This window comes from Mesocricetus auratus, unplaced genomic scaffold (genome assembly GCF_017639785.1).
Source record: "Mesocricetus auratus isolate SY011 unplaced genomic scaffold, BCM_Maur_2.0 Super-Scaffold_100031, whole genome shotgun sequence".
In the NCBI taxonomy this organism is placed as follows: Eukaryota; Metazoa; Chordata; class Mammalia; order Rodentia; family Cricetidae; genus Mesocricetus; species Mesocricetus auratus.
In genome coordinates this window covers 1,145,559-1,156,823 of record NW_024429212.1, presented here as the reverse complement: position 1 = coordinate 1,156,823, position 11,265 = coordinate 1,145,559, and the positions used below count along the sequence as shown (strand labels likewise).

Sequence of the window (11,265 nt, the reverse complement as noted above, 5' to 3'; positions counted from 1 at the left end):
AACAAGTTTAAGGCTTGCTGACATTACACAATAGTTGCTGATCAATCAACCATCCCATATTTCTTCACCTGGCCAACCCTAGATTAGGGGAGGAAGACTCTTCAGAGGCTTAAAAAAACCCAACCCCAAGAAGAGACTAGACTTTTTTGGCTGAGTCTCTGCTTGGCTTTGTAGAGTCTTTTTTTTTTTCCCGTGTATGTCTGCTGTGTTCATGTGTTTCCTTACCCCCGATAAAAACACCTTCAACTGATAATTCTGTCTATGTAGTGTCTGAGATTTCTCTGATGCCAAAAAAACAAACAAACAAACAAACAAACAAAAAAAAACCCAAATCTGATCAAGATCTCTAGACTATCAAATTGGGGCTACAGAGATAGACAGGATTATAATCTGACAAGGTAAAAAGCCACCGAGGCTACACAAAGGGTATGTCTTTTTCCTATAAATGAAATTTCTAGTGAGATTTCTAGTATTGCAAACTTTATGGTTGGGGAGAGGGCCTCAGGTACATAACTATTGGAAATCTTGTTTCTCTGTGGCAAAGGCTGACATCTAACACTGTGATGCCAATGCCCCCACAAGTAGGTCATCTGTCTGGTGTATGTCACAGGCCAACAGACAGAGAACCCTAAATTTCTGGAGACCTCCAGGTTGGCTCAGACCCTCTTTTGATGTGGTTTACTCAACTGCTAGTCTGCCAGGCTGGGTCTGCTGTCCATCTGCCTAAGAGTTTCTTTGTCTGGCCTAAGTCCTGTTCTTTCACGTTGGTCTCTGAACACACTGGAGTTTGTAAAATGTGTGGCCCATCGTCAGCAGCTTCTTCCCTGCAGCTGGGTTTGTGGTTCATATGTTCTCAGTATAGACCCTGGCATCCCTACCAGTTTCCTTGCCCCTTTTAGCCCTTTGTAGGCTGTGTAACACACGTATCTACATATGTAAACACAGAGAGATAAACTTACTGAGTGATGTATGTGTGATGTAAGGGTTAATATTACTAATTAAGACTGCAATAAAAGAACCTGTGTTTGCCTTAGCCAAGGCTGCCAAGTAAAGCAGGACTCTTTGGTGCCAGAGAAACCACAGTTCTTGTGGAATTCGTTGTAATTCAGTAAGTCCCAGCAGCGTGAACACACATAAACACGTCCGTCTGTTTCTGACATATTGTGCACACAACACGAATCATCCGGATGCCTTGAGCCCAACTCAGAGGTGATGGGAAAGCAACTTGGGGCAAGAGATGAAGAAAAGTGCAAGACGAGGGAGTAGACATGTGGTGGGAAGACGATTCGGTGGTCTCGATCAGAACGGGGGGGGGGAGAACAGGTAGAGGGAGAGGGGGAGGGAGACGGAGGGGGAGAGAGAATGAATTTAAAGTTGATTTTATAAAGGCCTGAATACGCACACGGACCTGTCTTCTTCTATACCTTCTAGGATGGGGTTGTCTGGTCTCCACTAGTTAGTGTAAGTTTTTACTGCTCCTTAACCGTCCTAGGTTTTGGCGGGAACAGAACTTCTATACGCACAGGAAAGTACTTTCCGACACATTGAAAAAAAAATCAGCAACGTAGGCTACTGGGAAGAAGCACAGCAGAGACAAGTTAAAGGGCAAGAAGTTGCAAAGCGAAGCAAGAGTGGAGCTTTGGCAGGTCTGATAACGAGGGGCGACAGTCCTGTGAACGGTGAGCCGAGGCTGCTGTAACCCAGCCTCATTCTGCAACCACCAGGCCGGAAGGAGCCCCGCAGCTGCCCGTAACCTGCGGCGCTGAGCTCCCCCTGCGCTCCACGACCTGGGCTCACGCGTGTCTGGCAGGGCGCATCCTCGCGTGCCCACGCCGCTCTCTCCAGGCTGGACCAAGGCTGAAAGCCCGCACAGGCCCAGGTCCGCCTTCCCACATCTTCCCGGGGGGGTCATCCCCAACCTCAGCGGAGCATGCGTAGTGACGAGATGACTCCGGACCAGTCGGAGCGCGTGTTACGGCCACCAGCCGCCCAATCAGGAGGCGCCTTGTTACCTGGGAGTCCCGCCCCACGCCGCCCCGCCGCTGACAGGCGCGGTTCGCGCGGAGCCAAGCGTGCACGGCGAGGCGAGCGCCCCGAGGCGAGGCGAGCGCGCCGGGCGAACCCAGGCGTGCCCTTTCCATGGTGGCGGCGAAGCGGGTCGCCACAGTCCCCGCCGGCTCCCGGGGCCCCGCGGCCCATGCTGGGGGCGGAGCCAGGGCGGAGGGCGGCGGCGCGGCCGGCCCCGCGCGGTGATTGGCGGGCGGCCGGCGGTGGCTGAGGTCCTGGCGGCGGCGCGGGCAAGGCAGGCGGAGTCGCGGCTGGCGAGCCGAGAGGATGCTGCTGTCCCTGGTGCTCCACACGTACTCTATGCGCTACCTGCTCCCGGGCGTCTTGTTGCTGGGCTCGGCGCCCACCTACCTGCTGGCCTGGACGGTGTGGCGGGTGCTGTCGGCGCTGCTGCCCGCCCGCCTCTACCAGCGCGTGGACGATCGGCTTTACTGCGTCTACCAGAACATGGTGCTCTTCTTCTTCGAGAACTACACCGGGGTCCAGGTGAGGCGCGGCCCGGACGGCGCAGCTCGCAGCTTGCAGCTCGCAGCCCGGCGAGCACGTGCCGCTGCACCCGGCCTCCCTCCCGCCGCGGCGGGAGTGCGGGGTGGGGTGGGGAGGAAGAGTTTCTGGTTCTCACTTTGGGGTTCCTCCTGGAACGTCCTGCCGAGGCTGAGTGTGTGTGTGTGTGTGTCCCCGGGTCCGCCCCACCCCCGCCACGGCCGGCTGTTACTGCCCGTCTCGGTGCCTGGCAAAGTAGGGCACGGAGTTCGAGGTGGTGATGGTGGGACGGGCTCCCTCTGCACTTCCGAGGTCTCTGAGATTAGGGAGCCCTCTGGACGCTGACCCAAGTGACAGTTGTGAAGGACGACTCCGGCCTCGCGTTCCTCTCCGGGTGGAAAGCGAGAGCCGGGCGAGGAAATGAATACATTGGTTACAATAGGAGCCTCACTGTGGATACAGTTCTCAGCCAGCTTCTACTGGGCTTCAGTGTGGGGCTGATCTCTGAGTGAGATTGCTTTCTTCCTGCTACTTGTTTCTTTTTCTGTGGAGTCTAAACTTGGGAAAGAATGAAAGTAGCGAAGCCCTCCTAACGTGACTTAGTTGTATGAAGTCTCCTAAAACCTTAGATTAATTGGGCTTCCCTTTTAGTTTTCAGTCCGAAAGAAGAGCTCTGTTTGGGTTCTTCCTAATAATGTTGAGGACGGACAGAATGGAGCTGCATCATTTGTTTTTTTGTTTGTTTGTTTTGTTTTTCTCCCATTTCCCAGCTCTTTTCATTCTATGTCCATGGATGCAGTTGGGGACAGATCGTTTATTGAGTTTGCTCCAGTTGGAAATGATGACCGAGGAAGGGAGTTAGGAGAGGCTAGGAATCACACGTTCTTTTTAAATGCTTTCCTGGGACACAGAAAAATCATTGTTCCACGTCGAGGTTTCTGAGCAACTGGCTTTTAGAATCGGGTGTCATTCAGATTTTTCAGGAATTCTAGGCTGATGGCTTCCTCCCTCACTTTTGGTTTACTAAGTTTGTCAAATGAATGCATGGTCTAATCGTGGGTAAGCATTTAATTTCACATATTTTCACTAGCAGTTGGGACAGCTGGGAATGCCACTTAAGATTGCTGACCTTGCACATGACAAGTACCCCTCACTCAGAGCCACAGGGATCTCTTAAGTGTTGCCCACGTTCTTGCTGCACAGACATTCAGGATGAGTCAGAAGCCAAGTTAGCGAGCTTATTGATTGGGACAGAGGACATGCATTTGAGGACAGTGCAAACCTTATGAAAGGAGCACACCTCAGTGCTACAGCAGTTGCTATAGAGGTGATTTGAGGCCTTTTGGCTTGAAGGAGGCATTCTTAAAACTAAGATTAAGAGAAAAAGAAAAAAGTGTGTTCCTCTCCTCTTTCTGGGTCGAGCTTTAAAAACGAACCAACCAGGATCTCACCATGTAGTCCTGGTGGGCTGGAACTCTTTACATAGACCTCATAGTCCTTCAGCTGACAGAGATCAGCCTGCCTCTGTCTTCTGAATGCTGAGACTGGAGGCATGAGCTACCATGCCTGGCTTAAACTTGTTTAGTATATGCAATTTAAAGGGGTTCGTAATGATACAGAACACATTTACACATGAGGAAGAAATATGGTTAGGTAGGAATATAGATCAAAATAAAATAGTAATTAACTGTTCATTGGTCACAAGAGTGTAAGACGCAGATTTCCTTCTACCTTGGTTCACTAGCCATGCTAATAATCTTATGTGCAGTAGTTTTAGAAAATATGTATAGTATAGGATAGTCTTCAGGCAGCTGTATCCAAACTCTAACTTGTCAACCAATTCCACTTGAGGAGGGAAAAGGTGAGGGTGAGGGCCTCTTTTGCCATCAAAAGCAGATTTTTGTGGATATTACATTGGATTCTGTGCAAACATAAGTTTCCTAGTTTCATTTTTGAGGTCATATTAATGCTAAAATTCTGAATAATTTGTGTATCCTTTGAAGTTTAAAAAATTCTTTGTGTGCATGTACATGTGCGTATGTGCTGCATGTACGTAGGTATTCGTAATTATGATTGTGGGAGCACTGTGTCACAGCATACATATCAGGACATAGGTCAACCTTGAGTGTTGATTTTCACCTTGTACTTTTGAGTTGGGGTCTCTTGCTCACCACGTGTGTGCCAGCTCAGCTGGCTTTGGAGTTTCCAGATCCTCTCCTGTATCTGCTTCCGTCTCACTGTAGGAGCAGTGGATCACACAGAGGCACATCTGACTTCATGTGGGTTCTGGGGATCTGAATTCAGGTCCTCGAGCTTGTGTGACAAGTGCTTTACCCACTGAGCCATCTGCCCATACCACATAGATAGAGCTTTTCAGGTTCTTGTAGTCCATCACTACTGGAAGTGAGTCCCCTTTATCTTTTATCCCTTTAGGGTTAGTAGTGGGATGTTTTTAAGTTTTACTAATCTAAAACCCGTTTAAAAGGGACCAGAGGACTGAAGAGATGTCAGCAGCTAAATAGACTGCTCTTAACCGTAGACCAGAATGTGCTTCCTAGAACTTACACTGACTGTGTCACAGCCACCTAACCCTGACTGTAAGTCTTACACCTTGTGTACTAGCACGCACATGCACATGCACATGTCCCTACCCTTCAGTGTACATACTTTAAAAAAATTTTTAACCTAAAAAAAGGAAAAGAAAAGCAATTGGAGTCTCTCTAACATTGTAAAAAGTTCATTTCTTCTTGAGGCTACAACAGATTACATCAAGATTAGTGGCTTAAACAGATCGGGTTATTCTCACACCTCTTGAGGCCAGAAGTCTGAAATTGAGGTTTAGGTTGGATTTCATTCCCTCTAGGAATTTTGTCTCTTTCAGTATCTGGATGCTGGCTGCTTTCTTTGATTAGAGGTCCATCCGTATCTGCCTCATAGTGTCGTTTCTTCTGTTTTGTCTCAAATCTCCATCTTCCTTTTGTTGTGGTAACATTTGTCATTGCATTGTAACCTGTAGACCCACCTGCATAATCTAGGATAATTTTGATCTCCGCAAGATTCTTAATGACATCCTAAAACTAGTTAAAAACAAAACTAACAAAACTAAACAAAACATTTACTCAGTGTGGGTACATGTGTTCGTGGTGTGTGTGTGTGTGTGTGTGTGTGTGTGCGTGTGTGTGTGTGTGTGTGTGTGTGGACGAGAGGACAACTTTTAGGAGTCACTTCTTGCCTTCCACTGTGTAAATCCTAAGGACTGAATTTAGTTTGTGTATTAGTGTTTTTCATGTATGTATGTATGTATACCATCTGCCTGCCTACAGAAGCCAAAAGAGGGCATTGGATCCCCTGGGACTGGAGTTATAGATGGTTATGAACCACCATGTGGGTGCTGGGAATTGACCTGGGTCCTCTGCAAGTCCTCTTAACTGCTGAGCCAACTCTCTAGCCCTCTTTTAATTGATTCTGAAATGACTGTCCCCTAATAGCTAATAGTGTATCAAAAGCCAACAACCTAAACAAACCCTTCAAACCAGGCCTTATAGTTTAGATGTGACATAATCTTTTTTTTTCAAGACTGGTTTGAAAGAACTAGAAACAAATAGTGTTTAGGTCTGAGTTGCTCCTGTTCGTATTATTTGCACAGACTCCAGACTTCTCTAGGCTTTGTTCCTTGCACAGAAGCTTCTTTCAAGTTCTCAGAAACAAACCTGGAAGCCATGTAACACTGGTTTGTTCTTTCTGACTTATCAAGCATCCTAAACTTCCTGAGTCAAGTTCGCATCTGAATCTTGCTGAACTCAGCTACACTCCTGGGAAGAAATATGTTTACTTAGAGTTAAAGGGGACTCACAGGTCATCTAATCTGACCCTTGTATTAGGTCTGAATTCTTTCCACACTCTGCTATCAGTGATCTTTAAAAATGTTAATTATTTATGCCCTCAGTTTTGTTTCACTTTGCTTATTTGTCATCCTCATGATTCTTAAACACACTAAATCACTTGCTTTGTTTAGCTGGGAGCAATAGACCTGGGTGGACCTGGGTGTGCCTTTGCTTAAGTAGAATGAGCAAAACCTTTGGTTCAGGAAATTGAACATTTCAAAGTGTAATTCTAGTTTAATACAACTTAAATCTGGCTAAGAAATTGACTAAATTTAGGAGATGTACAAGACAATTTTAGGAAAATGTAATTAAAATTTAGTTTAATTTAATTTGTTTGTTTTTTGTTTATCAAGACAAGGTTCCTCTGTGTAGCTTTGGAGAAAATTTTGTATAAACATAAAACAAACCTGGTACTTAGTGTTTCAGTTGTGATGTCTTTTGTAAAATGTTTTTATTTGTTCTTTGAGACTATCATACAATATATTTTGACCATATTCTTTTTCCTCTCGCAGTTCTTCCCAGATCCTCTGCCTTATATAGTCTTTTAATGTCTTATTTTTCTTTTTTGGATAACAGATGCTGTCTTAGTTAGCCTTTCTATTGCTGTGAAGAGACACCACAACCGCGGCAACTTTTATAAAGGAAATCATTTAATTGAGGTGGCAGCTTACAGTTTCAGAGGTTTAGTCTATTACTGTCATGGCAGCAGACAGGCAGACGTGGTGCTGGTTACGTCTTGATCGTAAGACAATAGAAAGTCAAGTAGCTTTAGCATAGGAGAACTCAAAGCCCATCCCCACGGTGACACATTTCCTCCAACAAGGTCACACCTACACCAACAAAGCCGCACCTCCTAATATTGCTACCCCCTTTGGGGGCCATTTTCTTTGAAACCATCACATATGCAATGAGACATTCAGACATTTGATATGAAACTTTACACTTCTTCCAAGACCTTTAAATAAACACTGTTGTTGGGGGAGACTGCACTATCTTAGAGGGGTTTTATGGTGGCATTACATGTGACTGTGTACTCACCAGGAAAGCCTGGCTGCTGGGTTTTTTTTTTTTTTTTTTTTTTTTTTTTTTTGGTGTTTCGAGACAGGGTTTCTCTGTAGCTTGGAGGCTGTCCTGGAACTCACTTTGTAGACCAGGCTGGCCTCGAACTCACAGAGATCCGCCTGCCTCTGCCTCCCGAGTGCTGGGATTAAAGGCATGCACCACCAACGCCCGGCCCTGGCTGCTGTTTTTTGTAAATTGATCCAATTTTGAGGAGTTGACACTTTTTTTTATGGGTGCAGTGAACTTTCTTGATGGTATTCAAGAGAGTAGGGCTCTCCAAGCCCCTCCTTATTTTGTCCTGGTGGTCTGGGATGGAAACTGTGAGGGAGATGATCAATGTCAGGGTTGTTGGACAGGGACTGCTCAGCAGCCAGGTCCTCTCTCTTGCTCAAGTCCTTGCTGGGGGTGGATGGTCCAGGGTGGGCTTCTTACTCCTTGGAGACCATGTAGGCCATGAGGTCCACCACCCTGTTGCTGTAGCCAAATTCATTGTCATACCAGGAAATTAGCTTTACGAAATTGTCATTGAGAGCAATGCCAGCCCCAGCATCAAAGATGGAAGAGTGTGAGTCACTGTTGAAGTCTCAGGAGACAACCTGGTTCTCGGTGTAGCCCAGTATGCCCTTCAGTGGGCCCTGGGATGCCTGCTTCACCACTTTCTTGATGTCTTCATATGTGGCAGCTTTCTCCAGGCGACAGGTCAGATCCACGACGGACACATTGGAGGTAGGAACACAGAAGGCCATGCCAGTGAACTTCCAGTTCAGCTCTGGGATGACATTACCCACAGCCTTGGCAGCACCAGTGGATGCAGGGATGATGTTCTAGGCAGCCCCAGGGCCATCATGCCACAGTTTTCCAGAGGGATCATCATCCACAGTCTTCTGGGTGGCAGTGATAGCATGAATTGTGGTCATGAGTCCTTCCACAATGCCAAAGTTGTCATGGATGACCTTGGCTAGGGGGGCTAAGCAGTTGGTGGTGAAGGATGCATTGCTGACAATCTTGAGGGAGTTGTCATACTTGTCATGGTTCACACCCATCACAAACATGGCATCAGCAGAAGGGGTGGAGATAATGACCCTCTTGGCTCCACCCTTCAAGTGGGCCTCAGCCTTCTCCATGGTGGTGAAGACACCAGTAGACTCCACCACATAATTGGTACCAGCATCACCCCATTTGATGTTAGCAGGATCTCACTCCTGGAAGATGGTGATGGCCTTCCCGTTGATGACAAGCGTCCCATTCTCAGCCTTGACTGTGCCTTTGAACTTGCCATGGGTAGAGTCATACTGAAACATGTAGACCATGTAGTTGAGGTCAATGAAGGGGTCATTGATGGCAACAATGTCCACTTTGCCAGAAGTGACTGCAGCCCTGGTAACCAGGTGTCCAATATGGCCAAATCCTTTCCGACCTTCACCATTGTGTCTGAGGAACAAGGCTGGCACTGCACGAAGAGATGCGGCTGTGTCTAGAACAGGGAGGAGCAGAGAGCCATGTTGACACTTATTAGTGGAGTTAGAGGTTAATTCTTTCTGTATTCTCATCTTACAGTTTCTTAGACAGTGGTTGATATTAATAGCTAAAGAATTGAGCACTAAGTAATATTCCCAAAAGGGTTCTCAGAACTTAGGATGTCATCTGTGTATCCCTGTATCAGCATTCCTATGTGTACTTTGTTTCAAGTGCTGTGCTGGTGTCTGATGGGTAAAGAACTGTGTGCAGCTCATACTCGGGAAACAAGCAGTAACAAGATGGCTCTCATTGACTGTGTTAAGTGACCTTGTTTTCCCCAGTGGGTGGAGGGTGGGGATTTAGAAAGCTTCTCTGAACAAGTGCCATTGTTTGTGTGTGTGCTCTAAAAAGGATTAATTTGGAAGCTGTTGAGCAATCCAGGTAGAGATGCTGGTCAGGGTAGTGAAAGAGTACATGTGGTGAGAATGCCAAAAATCCTCCCAGGTCCATTTCAAAAATAGCCAATATGGGGGCTAGAGAGATGGCCAGAACATAAGAGCAGGTATTGCACTTCCAGAGGACCTGATCTGGGCTCCATGTCAGGTGGCTTACAACCATCTGTGACTCCAGTTCCACAGGGATCCAATGCCTCGGGCACCTGCACTGATGTGCACGTAGCAATACACCTGTATACACAATAAATTAAAAATAAAATCCTAAAAACAAGCAGGTATGACTTTGTAATTGGTAGCAAAGCCTTTACTGAATGCTGCTGTATATCAGTATTGTTTATGAAGATCATTCATCCTTATACAGTAGGCTTCATTCTTAGCTTTTCATAGACAGAAACTAGGTCCAGGCAGTTCACAGGTGTAGTTTTTATGACAATCCAGTTGAGGGCTTTGTTTACAAGAGGTGACTGAAATGAGTTCATTGTTCTTGGGGTATTACTGCTATAAAAAGCATGGAGAAACAATCACAGAAAATACTTGATATTTGTAACTATTGGGTAGTTGTTTTTCAGCAGAGAGAAAGGGACTCTTCAGAGTAACTTCTTCCTTGCATTATTCAGGTATGCTTTACTGCTGATAACAAATTCCTTTTAATGTTCACTTCACATAGTTGCATGATTGAGCTAGGCAAAGTGGTTCTCAGTTGATACTAGAGAACCAGTAATTCTGTGGTACCAGAATTACTGTGAAGACTTCAGACATGACATTTAAGGCTATCTCAGTCCTGTCCTGCCCTGCAGTGTCATTCTCTAGAAGTTCTGTGGCCATGTGAGAAATCTTAGTTGCAAGGAATGGGGGCACTAGAATGGTTTGCTAAGATGTTTAAGTGTTTACTTAGCAAGGTTCACCTTTACTAGGACATTAGAACCCCCAAGAATATGATGAAATGGACAAAGCAAGATAATGTAAAAGAATTCTGGGACTGCAAAGGAACAGAGAAACATTTGTTTAATGGTTTGAAAGATTGGTGTAAAGAGAAGTTACAGCCATTTAGTCCCAAATAAACGCAAAGGATTATATTAATTATAAACTGTCCAATGGTTCAGTCTTCTATTTGACTAACTCAATTATTAACCAATTTGTATTAATCTGTGTATCTCCACAAGGCCTTGGCTTACCAGAGAATGTCTGGGCTTCCTACCTTCCCAGTAGCTACATGGCCATCTTTTTGACTCTGCCCACTACCTTTCTCTATTCCTGTTTGGATTTTCCACCTGGATAAGCCCTACCTGTCCATTGGCCGAAACAGCTTTACTCATCAACCAATAAGAGAAATATGTATTCACAGCATACAGCAGGACATTCCCCCATCATCTCCTCTTTTCTGTCTAAATAAAAAGGTTTTAACTTTAACACAGTAAAATTATATATAACAAAACAGTTATCAAGCAAGAACTATAGTTAACAATATTTAGTCCACTAACAGTTGGCAAATTTTAAAGAAAATATTCTGTCATCTATCCTATCTTTGTGAGTCTAAAGTTTTATGTGCAACTTACCATAACTAAGGAAAACCATAACCATAACTATCTGTCTTCAATTTCATCAAAGAGCCCAGAAGGATTTAATATAAACTCTAGAATTGACAGAGACATCTCGCTGACTGGACAGTCACCCAAGGTTCCTTCTGCAACATTGGGACATATTTTCAGCCTATAGGCCCAAAATGTCTGATAGACTTTTTGATGAAGCATGAATCTTGAAGGAACATCCTGGGCCCATGGACCAGGACCATGAGGGCCCTGGGATCAAACTCAGGTCATCAGACTTGGTGACAGGTATCTTTATACAGAATCATC

At 45.7% G+C, this 11,265-nt stretch overlaps 1 protein-coding gene and 1 pseudogene across 2 annotated transcripts in view; one reads left to right on the top strand and one right to left on the bottom strand.

The window, feature by feature from the left end:
* Positions 1 to 2,261: 2,261 nt before the first annotated feature.
* The window catches only part of Agpat5 (1-acylglycerol-3-phosphate O-acyltransferase 5), a 38,420-nt gene continuing 29,416 nt past the window's right edge, over positions 2,262 to 11,265 (top strand). The window contains exon 1 of one of the 2 annotated variants that reach the window (XM_040733434.1): positions 2,262 to 2,553. In XM_040733434.1, coding sequence (XP_040589368.1) covers positions 2,335 to 2,553 — 219 coding nt within the window. In that variant the 5' untranslated portion in view covers positions 2,262 to 2,334. The remainder of the gene's footprint in view (positions 2,554 to 11,265) is intronic. The other variant, XM_005082600.4, reaches the window with a different exon arrangement.
* Positions 7,925 to 8,899, bottom strand: LOC121135113 (annotated as a pseudogene).